Source organism: Aspergillus tubingensis (genome assembly GCF_013340325.1).
Source record: "Aspergillus tubingensis WU-2223L DNA, scaffold_8, whole genome shotgun sequence".
Lineage (NCBI taxonomy): Eukaryota > Fungi > Ascomycota > Eurotiomycetes > Eurotiales > Aspergillaceae > Aspergillus > Aspergillus tubingensis.
The window spans coordinates 4,957,804-4,970,123 of NW_023336282.1; the positions used below are offsets into that span (position 1 = coordinate 4,957,804).

Genomic DNA, 12,320 nt, shown 5'->3' on the forward strand with positions numbered 1-12,320 from the left:
CTGGGCCAACCTTCGCCAGGGAATCTATGACGTGATGTCATTCCTCTCGGACGGTTCTCGTGTCCATAAATACTCGAGGTTCGCATCCCCTGAAACCTACCTCGATACTTTCCCGTGCGTCAGCCTATTACATCTTATTTTATCGTCACTTGCATCCGAATCTACTTGTGCGTTTGTTTGGCCCTTCCTGGAGGTTGCTAAGTACTCTTGGTCTTGGCATACTCCCACTTTAGATGCGCCGACTGATGACGTCCTAGATCACATATTCCTCTCAAGTCACACGACTCACTTATTCATCATGTCTTACGCAGAAGCTGCTGCCAAAGGTCCCAAGCAATCCGCAGAGGAGGTATGTCTACAGTCGCTTCCCCGCCTAGCGTCTACTTCTGGTGTTATACCATCTAGATCATGCAGATCGCTAACAGTATGGACAGGCGTAAGTCAACAACAACAACACAGAACAAATGACCCTTTCATACAGCTAACAGCCATGTAGTCGTGCCCCCAGCGTTGGTGGAGTGTACCGCGACGAAGCCGAGAGCACCGCTTCCCTGGTCGACGTCGACTCGCCGCATGTACAGGCTGTGGATCCCGATTTCCTGAAGCAGGACGTGCAGACCACCACCCAGGCTGAGCGGATAGAGCGAGAAGAAGAGGAGCGGGAAGCCTACGAAGAACGGAAAGCGAAGAGCAAGGCTAAGGCTAAAGCCAAGGCGAAGGCTGAATCGGCTCGCAGCAACGCGCATAACCCTGTCTATCTCGGAAATGCTGTGATTCTGGCCTTGACTGGCGCTGGTCTGGGGTATGGAGCATACCGGAAGCATGCTGCTGGGCAGCTTTCGTGGGAAGTGATTGGATGGGCCTCTGGCGCTATTGGTGCTTTTGGTGCCGTGGACTACTTTGTTAGCAAGTGAGTATTCGTCTGAAGTGCATGTGCGATGATGGCGTTTGCTAATGTGGGGACGTCCCTTAGATGGCTTCTGCAGAACAAGTACCCTCCGAAATAAGGCTTGAAGTTGAAACGGAGCACTTCGTGGAGTCGTGATATCCCAGTGTCAATTCCGCGGTCTATTACTTTCTTACTGTTTGTTGTACTCCTTTAGGGTACATGAGGCGTTTGTGCAGTCTTTGGGCGTCATAGTGTGTTTGTTACTAGTATATCCCTAATGGATTGATCTCCTCTTAGCACAGCAGCCGTCGTAAGAATGAGGGCAGGATGTATTCTGCGGTAATCGCAAAGGCGAAGACATTGGACCACGCGGGGTAGACAATAGCAAAAGAAAAAGAAAAAGAAAAATCGAATGACGTAGACTGTAGAGTCGAGAGCTTTTAGTCACATCTCTAGCTTCCTGCATGGACTTACTTTTGCTCGGACCGAGCTGAAGCGGGTCAGGCCGCACGAATGGCTGCAGTGGCAGGGGCGGTCAGCGCCGTCAGAATCGTGGCCTCTGCAAGAACATGTGGCCTTGGCCAGCATCATTGTTAGCCTGATATAGAAGGTCTCTCCTGACACGTCGCTATTTCTTGGTGCCAACTCCTAAACATTCTGCAGACTTACTCACAGTTTTTGTACTCTTGGGAAGAAATAAGCACCTGCAAACCCAACCTATACCTCTCCTTTTGCGGCCGGCATTGTATACAGCGCACTCACCCGATAGGGTACACCGCACAAAATGGTAAGTCGTCTACGACCTCAAGATGTGAAGCCCCAATTTGAGGGATTATCCATATGTCTGATGGGAGCTTACATTGTCTATTGCTCAGAATTCCCTCTTCAATTCCGCCCTCAAGCAGTCATCTGCTATCCGTCGTGACCTGGACACATTCTCCCAATCGCCAGCTACCTCATCTGCCGCACTACAAGGTATGTTTCGGAACTGGTGCTTATAGTGGCTCCACTTCGCAACAGAGGGAGCTAAGCTCATGTACACTATAGGCCAAATCGCTGCTTCGCTAGCATCGCTATCACGCACTGTTGACGACTACTCTGCCCTGTCCAAGAAGGAATTGATCCCGGAGAAGCAAGAGAAAGCATTCGAACGAGTCAAGAATTTCCGATCCGAACTGGCAGATTACCGGCAACATTTTGATCGACTACGGAAAGAACGGGAGGAAGCTGTAAGGATACCACTCGCATCTTCGAGCAGCGTTGAGAGTTATTGTCGCTGACCGTGGTTTGTCTACAGCAATCCGTCACCAACCGCAACGAGCTTCTCGGTCGACGCCCTCATCACACAGCTACACCGGAGAACCCATATGCCCAATCATCCCTCCCTCAGTCCTCTGCGTTCGCTCCTTCCTCATCACGATCGGGACTCAGCTTTGGAGCTTCGCCGGCCGACTACAACCGGGAAACACATGCGCTTCGCGAACAAAGCTTCCTAGCGAGCACCAACACCCAGATTGACGAGTTTCTTGATCGGGGTCGTGCTGTGCTTGCGGATTTGGGACAGCAGCGTGAAGTGCTGAAAGGCACGCAGCGTCGACTCTACAGCGTTGCGAACACACTGGGCGTCAGCGGCGACACAATCCGCAGGGTTGAGCGCCGCGCAAGACAAGACAAGTGGATCTTCTGGGGCGGAGTACTGCTATTCTTCCTGTTCTGCTGGGCTGTCCTGCACTTCTTGCGATAATTGAGGTACATATTTCTTTCCATTCCCCCTTATATTGTTTTTTGCTTTTACCCCCTTACCTTTCTGGGACTATTGTGATTTGGTGCTTGGGTTGTCTTACAAGCGCAGGCGTTTGGAGCGCATTGGCAGGGGAACTTATTGCGCATTATTGTATGTACTTGTGTGTGTGTGTGTGGATGTGGTGATGGCTAGTAGTCTATACGTAGTCCCTGCAGTAGGACTGATTAGATTTGCTGTCCCCGTGCGCAATGGGAATTGGTTTGAGTGTGGAGTAACCCTGAAGTAGTGCGCCGTAGACAAGGAAGACGGACGGGTGGATGGAACTGTTGGGGGGGACGTGGCCATCGGTTAAATTAGGGACCATGGAGCAGATCCCATAGCAACGTGGCAATGAAAGCAATTGTCTACAGAGTAGAGAAGTTAATTCCATTGAATAAAGTCAAAAAAGACTACCCATTGGCATCGGAGAACCATTGACGACCAGCATATGAAGTGAGGGTCGGTAGGACGGAACCGGAGCAAGTTGCCAGGCAAGTGGACAGACAAGGCAAGCACGACAAGATGATCCGATGGCTGCCGTGGGGATCGGAAACGGAGCCATTTAGCCGCCCCAAAATCCTTCGCGCTCACCGGCCACCGACGGCTTCTCCCTTCTTCTCCTTCTTCTCTCTCCTCCTTCCTCTCCATCGCAATTGTTTCTCTTCTTTTCTCCCCATCTCCCCATCCTTCTTCCAGATAGATCTACCTTTAGTCTATCCTTCACAGTCAAGATGTTCGCTGCTCGTCAGTCCCTCAACCTCCTCCAGAAGCGTAGCTTCTCCGCTTCTGCCAGCCAGGTGTGTAGTCCAAATAAAAAAAACATTGCCTCGGAGCTCTCTTGTCCACTTGCTAACCATCGCAATTTCCATCTCAGGCTTCCAAGGTTGCCGTTCTCGGTGCCGCCGGTGGCATTGGCCAGCCCCTGTCCCTGCTCATGAAGCTCAACCCCCTTGTCACTGACCTCGCCCTCTACGACATCCGCGGTGGACCTGGTACGTCGCACAGCTTCTCCCTTCCCTCAACTCTGAAACGCCCGTCCGATCATCGGAGTCGACTAACAGAATCCTCAAACAGGTGTCGCTGCCGATGTCAGCCACGTCAACACCAACAGCACCGTTAAGGGCTACGAGCCTACCCCCTCTGGCCTCCGTGATGCTCTCAAGGGCTCCGAGGTTGTCCTCATCCCTGCCGGTGTTCCCCGCAAGCCCGGCATGACCCGTGATGGTATGCGCTGGACCACTTCAAAACGAGGCAGAGCACGAGCGTCAGACTAATCTCTCCCATTATATAGACCTGTTCAACACCAACGCCTCCATTGTCCGCGACCTCGCCAAGGCCGCCGCTGAGGCTGCTCCCGAGGCTAACATCCTCGTCATCTCCAACCCCGTACGTTGTTCTCAAATCACCACCAAAATTCTCGAACCTTGCACTAATTAGGTACCCTCCAGGTCAACTCTACCGTCCCCATCGTTGCCGAGGTCTACAAGTCCAAGGGTGTCTACAACCCCAAGCGCCTCTTCGGTGTCACCACCCTGGACGTTGTCCGTGCTTCCCGCTTCATCTCCCAGGTCAAGGGCACCAGCCCCGCCAACGAGAACGTCACCGTCATCGGTGGCCACTCCGGTGTGACCATCGTTCCCCTCCTCTCCCAGTCCAACCACCCCGACATCTCCGGCACCGTCCGTGACGAGCTGGTCAACCGCATCCAGTTCGGTGGTGACGAGGTCGTCAAGGCCAAGGACGGTGCTGGTTCCGCCACCCTCTCCATGGCCATGGCCGGTGCTCGCTTCGCCGACTCCCTCCTCAAGGCCGCCAACGGCGAGAAGGGCATCGTCGAGCCCACCTTCGTTGAGAGCCCTCTCTTCAAGGACCAGGGTGTTGACTTCTTCGCCTCCAAGGTCGAGCTCGGCCCCAACGGTGTTGAGAAGATCCACGAGGTCGGCCCCGTCAACGAGTACGAGCAGGGTCTCATCCAGACCGCCCTCGGTGACCTCAAGAAGAACATCCAGAAGGGTGTTGACTTCGTCAAGGCCAACCCTTAAATGGTTTTTGGACTTGCTTGAAGAAGGAACAAAATTGCAATACCTCTCTGCAGCCGCTTTCCTCCCTGTATAACAGTCTTGTGATAATCCATACCCACTTCCCGCCCCCTATGCACATCCCCATCTCGCATGTGGCTTTTATATCGGAGGAAATGTAGCTGCGGAAACTCGCATAGCAATGAGTTTTTGAAGAGCCTGGGTTTGCCAGGGGAGATGGACATGAACGTGTATTTCCTATAAATAAGAAAATCTAATGATTCAATGACTAGTATTGTAGCCTTTCATCGGTACCTGTAGGATTCAGAACTGCACGCTGGTCTACTTACTACCTACCGCGGTCAACAATTGCCTCGGCTGCACGAAGAAAATCGGACCCGTGGCTAAAACTCAAATCACCGAGTCAACAACCAATTAGTCCGCGACAGTCCCAACCAAACCATGAATTCCGAACCGATCTTTACACAAATACCAGCTCGTGACGAATCTCCCACAAACAAAAGTTACAAACTGAATAATGAAAAGACAATAGAGGATCATAAGCGACAAAATCCAGTACTTATAGTAAATATATATATTTATAGTATGGACTATGCATGTATCTACCTATCTACCTATCTACCTATCTACCTATCATGGAGCATTAATTATCAATGATGAATGACTGGGATCGGGTTTGATTTATCGGTAAGTAGTAAGTTTTAGATCATAGCTGCAAAGCACTACTAGCTGTCATTTGAGACGGGGTTATATCGATAGACGAGTCTAGTTGAGTGCGGCTTTAGGAGTATGATTATAATAATAGGAAGTAGGAGCAGGAGAACAAGTTTGAGGTGTGAATTGTGCATTGTATCTTATTCTGGAACTTTCAGATTACGATGATAGTTGATTTTTAGTAGACTGCTAAATGCAGTGGTAATGCACTTGCAGCTGGCCGGTTAGGTATTTGATGGTGGATGATAAATACTATACTGTCTTGATGGTTCTAGTATGATAGGAAATAGATAGGACAGTCAAGTAAGAGTGGGGTATTTCGTTTCTCATTGTATTCCAGAATGTTCACTAGTAATAGATGTTATCTTGTCATCATCCTTGTCATCATCATCAGGGGTCGTCGACAGCGGCAAGCGCAGGTGTAGGTGTCAAAAAATCAACATCAACAGGAATAAAACAACGCATAGAAGACAGATCTTTGGCAGTGCGCGACACGCAAATAAAACCTTGCTTCATACTAAGGGGTAGTTCGGTCAAATTGCAAACAGAAAAGACGAAGAATGGAAAAATGGGGATAGATCATAGTCTTCGCTCGAATGAATACAGCGATACGATAATGCAAGCCAGAAGGAAAATGACTAGGTATAACTTCTCATAGCATCGAGGTATCCTGACCCCCCGCGAAGGTCGCGGTCGAAGGTTTCGGCGACCTCCAGGACACGTCGGATGTGTTCCATGGATAGAGGGTTTTGCTCGTTAACAGCCAATGCTTGGGCTGTGCGGACGGAGTTTTTGATCTAAGAACAGGTGAGTTAGTATCCGTACACGTTCGCGTAGGCTAAATGGAGGTCTTACCTGACGCCCGTTGAGGTTATGACGAGCTAATAGATCAAAGTCCTTTTCTGTGAACGTGGCGGTCTCCACGCCCTCTTTGGCCTGCACCCGCTCCAAGAACATCTTCCAGACGCTTCGCTTCGCTTTCGTGGTGAGTTCACCGTAGCGCAGAGCGACGTGGATGCGGGATTGGAAGGCGTCATCAAATGTCTCGACGCGGTTGGTGGTCAGGAAGAGAATACCCTGGAAGTACTCCAGCAACCGCAGGAAGATACTGACTAGGGCATTGCGGTGAATGTCCTGGATGGTGCGCTTCTCCAGGAAAATGTCGGCTTCATCGAGCAGCAGAACGGCGCCCCAGGAATGTGCGATGTCAAGGATCTTGTTCAGCTCTGCTTCAAGGGTGCGCGGATCGGTGCCCAGCTCACCCGCGCTCACCATGTAGAGCGGGCGTTTGAGGAGTTCTGCGATGCCTTCGGCAGTAAGGGTTTTACCAGTACCGGGAGGTCCGTGGAGCACGGCCACGAGACCCTTGCCCTTGCCTTGGATGACATCGTCGATGTTCTGGGCCGCGCGGAAGGTGTGCGATTCGACCAATGCCTTGACGATGGACTTCTGATTGTCGGGGAGGACCAGTGAATCAAAGGCATCTTCATTCCATTCAATCTCACTGATGCCCGAGATGCTGAATTCAAGCCACAGCTTTTCACTGAAGGCGAAGCCGAGTACTACGGGGCTCGCGATGAGCAGTTCCTCTTCGGTGAATTCGCGGTCGGAGGGGTCCGCAACTTCGTCCATGTTCTCCTTGACGATTTCATTGCCGTTCTCATCCAGCTCGACCTCGACGACGTGCGGCTTGCCCTCCTTGTCCCGTACCACTTTGAATAGGAGTTGAGGGGTGTCTGAGTCGCGCGGTTGCCCGTAGGTTTGTTCTGATTCTGAGTCGGACAGGATACAGCAGCACCCATTGTTGCTGCCATCATCGTCGGAGCCGTCAAGGTAGTCTGGGTCCTTGGGACGGACGGTGCTAATGGGGTAGTTGGGATTGATGCGCCGGTGGATGGCGGGATCAACCATGACACGGCCATTGATGTTGACCTTGATGACGGACCGCTTCTTTTTGTAGAACGCCATACCCTTGTGATACCGGTAGTTCATGCCTCGCAGCGCCACGAATTTCTTACCTCGCTCGATCAGCTTGGCCTTGACACTTTCGGCTTCGCGATGGTACTTGAGCGGATAACAGCTAAGACTGGTGATTTTGCGGGCACCCTTGAAGGACTCCACCTCGGCGGCCATGGTTCCCATACCGAAAGCTTTGCCATCATACTCGAGGTATCGACCCTCGATGCTGTACCATTGACCCTTCATGAAGGAGGACTCCTTGGTGGCGTACTCGATCTTGAAGGCACGGGGCTCATCCTGGTTTCCGTAGGTAGAGGAGTAGGCGACGGTGTTGGGCTTGAAGATGGCCCATAGGAGATCAAAGGTGATCATGCTGGAGTCCAACAGAGGGTAGAGAGTCTTTTTGGTTTCCGCATAGTCGGTGTCCAGATACTTGACGAGCACCTTGAGATGTGATGCTTTGATTTCGGCGAGCTTGCGGGCTTTCTTCTTCTTTTCGGTCTTGGCCAGCTGCCGGAGATCTTTCATGTACTGCCGCGTCTCCTCAAGGTAGAGGAAGAGCATGTTGGGATCGACAACCGCCGTCTCTTGCACCAAGCTGACGCCCTTGACTCCATCCATGACCTTGGACAGCGCATCGCGCAGGTACTTGCTCTTGAGGTCTACTACAGTTTCCAGATACTTGTTGTCCCAGTCGAACTTGCGGCGCACGGTGAAGAGGTATTGGTCCCACTCGTTTGCATCGGGGTCGTCGACCGTCTCCGTGAGCTTGAAGTTGTGAATTGTATTGTCCCACACTGTAGAATTATGTGTTAGCTAGATCAAGAGGAAAGATGAAGGAAGACGCACGCTGATCTACACGCTTAAAGGCAATCTTCGAGGCAGCCTTCTTGCGTCCCTTGGACTTTTGCGAGCTCCCTTTCTGGCCGTCAGTGTTACCGTCACCCGAGCCACGCCTGCCTCGGCCTTTGCGACGCCCATCGGCCAACTTGACTCGCAAGGAAGCCAACTTTTGCTTGGCTAACAGAAGGGCGAGCTCGTCGGCGTCGGCATCCTCGTCCGCATCGTCATCGTCGTCTTGTTGCTCTTCGGAAGAGTCATCCTTGGAGCGCGACTTCTTGGTCTTCTTCGCCTTGAGCTTGGCGACCAGCTTCTTCAGGGTCTTTTCATCAAGAGACGAATCGGAGTCGCTACTATCCTCGAGATCGGAATCGGATTCCGATTCAGTGGGGTGCGACCGGCTCTTCTTCTTACGGCTCACACTTTTCAGCGATTTCTTGATCTTGTTCTTGGCCCGGCGGCGACGCTGTTTGCGATCCGACTCCGCGTCGGACTCCGAGGCCGACTGAGCGTCTTCGTCGTCGGAGGTAGATTCCGCGCTGGATTCCTCGGAGGAGGAATTTAGTTCCGACGAGCTGTCATCGCTGGGGGTGACAATGGAAGCGGCCTTGCGGTGAGACTTTTTCTTTTTCGAGCGGTTGGGATCCTGGTCTTTTGCCGCATGCTTGGAACACACGGACTTTTTGGGAACGGGATCGGATACAGAGACGGGAGCTTTGGGGTCGGACTTGACTGGGGGAGCATCGACGGGCGGGTCGGCGTCAAGCTTGGATTCGGGGGAGGAGGAGACGGGGCCACTAGCGTCGGCCATGGTGGTACCAGTCACAGCGGTCGTAGTACTGCTGGAGTCGCTGGTGGTGGCAGGGAGTGGAGCTGAGCCAGGGACCGGGACGGGCACAGGCCCACTGTTGTTGGAGCTTGGGTCGCGCTGAGTCTCGAGCTCAGTTTGCTGGGAGGTGGATTGGGAATCAGTGGGGATGGTCATGGCCAGTGAGTAGAGAAGCTGGGAATATATGGAGGGAATATATGAAGTGATGAAGAGAATGCAGAAGAAGGGAAGGAAGGAAGTAAAATAGGCGAAGATGGATGGATGAACAGTAGTAGTGATATGGGGTAGATGGGAGAGAGTGGATGAGGGTAGTTGGTGGATGGGAAGAAGTTTGGGGGGAGAATGTCGTGGATGGGGAAATTGGGGAGAAAGAGAGAGAGAGAGAGGATGAGAGGATGAGGAGAGAGACAGACTCACATACTCGGATGCCTAAGAAATAAAAAGTATCCTCGCTTGCAAGAGCGCCTTGCGTGTTGGCCCAGCAGATGGCGGTGTGTGCTGCCTGACCACCCAAGATGAGAGAGAGAGAGAGGAAGAAGAAGTAGTAGTAGTAGAAGAAGAAGAAGGGAAGAGAAAAGAAGGGAAGTGAACAAGAGCAAACAAAAAGAACAAAAGTAATTAAATAAATAAATAACCCCAACGAGTGAGGCGATTGATTGTGACTGACTTAAGAGCAATGATGCCTGTTCACAGTTGCTCTCTGCCTGCTGCATGAATAAATACAGTAAAACTAAGTACTTACACCCTAAAGAAAGAAACTCGCCGGATTGGGGAAGAGGCTGGGATAGCTTCAGAAACTGGCAGTGCCAATAAGAATATGCAAATCTCACCGGGTCAGCAAATGCATCAGGATTGGATTGTCACCCTGTTAGGCGCTTGGGAAAAAGTGGCACAGACTTCCGAACCCCCAAACCCAAACAGCCATTCAGCCGCAGGATCATCAACTGGATCATCTCTCGCAGAAGTCTTAGAGGGAGAGCCATCCCCGGTCACCGACATTTTGCCAACGTGCGTGTGTCTCACATGCGCTGTCAGTGCAGTTTCCAGTCACGCTTGGGGATGGAAAGTTGATCCCGGAAGTATTTATTCAGATAGGATGATCATCCAGATGGAATACTACTAGTAATTAGTAAATAGTCACGGAATAACAGGCAGAAGTAGGCAGTGACATACTACTCTACTAAAGTTAGAATGAGGAGTCATACTGACCCTTCATGAACACTGACAGGCAAGCCTGGCTCGTATTCGTCCGAGTTCTGACCAACTGATATTCTCCGTTCCAGTTCCAGATCCCTGTCTGCCTGCAGCTGAACCAGGTGAAGAATCCCGACTCCATTGCAATGTCCCGGATGGACATCCCGCGGCAAAGTACCCCGGCTCCGTACTTTTGTACCGTCAACCCTAAGCAACATCCATGTCTTTCAACCGAGTTTGAGATCTCGAATTAAGATGCTTACTCGCATTCCACATCAACTATATGTTCCTACTACTAATAAGAGGGTAGACATTACAGATCTGTAACCAACAATAGACAGTGAATACTCTATAGCCAATAGATTCATCGGTCAGTAGGAGACTTACAACACCATTTGTAGTATGCAAATATGTGGATGATTCCGATATCTCGAGATACCCGGATTATGCCTACACAAGCCAGTTATTTTGACATATCTAGATCTACACAAATCAACTTCAATTGTCATCTATGCCTAGCTAGCATCATTGCTTTCAAGCGTAGCGCTCCATACATAGTATACATTTCACTCCCATCTGAGTTCTTATGCTATACAAGTAATATAGTACACTGCACTCACCTCTTCATCATATAAAACACAAATACTCCTAGTATAGACTACTAAATAAGTCCACCATCCTTACCAACAATCCACACCCAAACATCTACCCCCCTTATCCCCAATACATAGACCACAACACTCCCCAAACCCTGGGTAGTTCCTACCAAACACAAGCATAGTAACCAACCACCCATAGCAACCCAACAACCCAATCTAGCTAATCCACAACTACAATTCACTGAACAAGAACAGAACAGAGAAATCAAAACCACTTCACTGTCACAGCAACACTAACACAATACACTTCTATGTTATTCCTCCCCTTCTGCCACTCTCACCTTCCCATTCCCATTTCCACCTCACCTCCCTCATCCTTCTACATACCATCCTATCAGATCACCACATCACCACTACCACAAATACTAAGACATGAACAAGATGTCCACCACCTTCACCCCAGTCAACACTAACCCCGGTCACAAGAACAACACTGCTCCAAAGACCCCTACCAAGAAAACCAACGTGGCAATGGTAAGTACTATACTCTACCACCACACATACACCTACCCACAACCAAACCATATATACACACAACTAACTAAGATAACCCAACCCATACTAGACCCCCAAAACCCCAACTCCCAACACCAAAAATCGCCTCACCCCATCCTCTCCCACCACCAACACCACCAGTCCCAACAACAAACGCACTAAAGCTCGCACCCCCCTCCCACCCATCCCAACGACCCTCGCCTCCGCCAGCGCCTCCGATCTCCTCATCCTCCGTCTTCGGGACGAGTCCTCCACCCCCTGGACGGCCATCAACCAGGCATGGACGGACTTGACGGGGATCAGTGTGGGCGGGTCGACCCTCCGAGCGAGGTATAATACCATGAAGAAGAATTTTGTGGTCGTGGATCCGGGTGATGTATTTCCCCGACCTTCATTATCCATTCCACTTGTGTAATTTTTCTGGGGGATGTGTTTGGTGTGTGGTGTAATGGGGGCTAATGTGTATCTGTGATAGGAAGCAAAGATCCTCCAAGCTAAGAAAGACATCGAGGGACGATTGGAGACGGAGAAGTGGAGATTGATTGCTGAGGAGGTGGGAAAGGCTGGTGGGGGAACTTATCCTGGGGAGTGTTTGAGGAAGTATGTGAGGGAGATGGAGAAGGGGATGAAGGGGGGTGCTGCTGTTGCTACTGCTGCTGCTAATGGTGGTGATCAGGGTGAGGAGGATGTTGATGATGATGACGATGTGAAGATGGAGGCTGAGGAGGATTAGCTGAGTTATGGCGGGCTACGGCTTTGTGTTCTTCTGCTGTTGAGCTTGCTGGTGGGTATTGGGAAGTCATAAAGTGACAGACAGACATACAGCTGGCATTCATTCAAGATAAGGATAGTCAATCGATGCTAGTTTACTCCAATTCTCTGTACTCGAGGTATCATAATCAAAATGAAAGTAAAAGAA

The 12,320-nt window shown here is 50.9% G+C and overlaps 5 protein-coding genes across 5 annotated transcripts; 4 read left to right on the forward strand and 1 right to left on the reverse strand.

The window, feature by feature from the left end:
• Positions 1-298: 298 nt before the first annotated feature.
• AtWU_07925 (uncharacterized protein) lies at positions 299-1,007 on the forward strand (the record flags this gene model as incomplete). The annotated part of the gene is made up of 4 exons (XM_035503034.1): positions 299-349; positions 426-436; positions 497-910; positions 974-1,007. The coding sequence occupies 4 exons, from the start codon at positions 299-301 to the stop codon at positions 1,005-1,007; spliced, it is 510 nt and encodes a 169-aa protein (XP_035358927.1).
• Positions 1,008-1,673: 666 nt separating this feature from the next.
• On the forward strand, positions 1,674-2,633 carry AtWU_07926 (golgi SNAP receptor complex member 2 family protein; the record flags this gene model as incomplete). Its single annotated transcript, XM_035503035.1, has 4 exons — positions 1,674-1,676; positions 1,765-1,864; positions 1,937-2,118; positions 2,187-2,633. 4 exons carry the CDS (start codon positions 1,674-1,676, stop codon positions 2,631-2,633), a joined length of 732 nt encoding a protein of 243 aa, XP_035358928.1.
• Positions 2,634-3,403: 770 nt separating this feature from the next.
• On the forward strand, positions 3,404-4,714 carry AtWU_07927 (malate dehydrogenase; the record flags this gene model as incomplete). Its single annotated transcript, XM_035503036.1, has 5 exons — positions 3,404-3,469; positions 3,547-3,664; positions 3,747-3,896; positions 3,964-4,058; positions 4,121-4,714. 5 exons carry the CDS (start codon positions 3,404-3,406, stop codon positions 4,712-4,714), a joined length of 1,023 nt encoding a protein of 340 aa, XP_035358929.1.
• A 1,349-nt stretch (positions 4,715-6,063) lies between these two features.
• On the reverse strand, positions 6,064-9,209 carry AtWU_07928 (AAA family ATPase; the record flags this gene model as incomplete). The annotated part of the gene is made up of 3 exons (XM_035503037.1): positions 6,064-6,222; positions 6,281-8,181; positions 8,234-9,209. The coding sequence occupies 3 exons, from the start codon at positions 9,207-9,209 to the stop codon at positions 6,064-6,066; spliced, it is 3,036 nt and encodes a 1,011-aa protein (XP_035358930.1).
• A 2,078-nt stretch (positions 9,210-11,287) lies between these two features.
• On the forward strand, positions 11,288-12,134 carry AtWU_07929 (uncharacterized protein; the record flags this gene model as incomplete). Its single annotated transcript, XM_035503038.1, has 3 exons — positions 11,288-11,380; positions 11,472-11,777; positions 11,877-12,134. The coding sequence occupies 3 exons, from the start codon at positions 11,288-11,290 to the stop codon at positions 12,132-12,134; spliced, it is 657 nt and encodes a 218-aa protein (XP_035358931.1).
• Between the last annotated feature and the right edge of the window lie 186 nt (positions 12,135-12,320).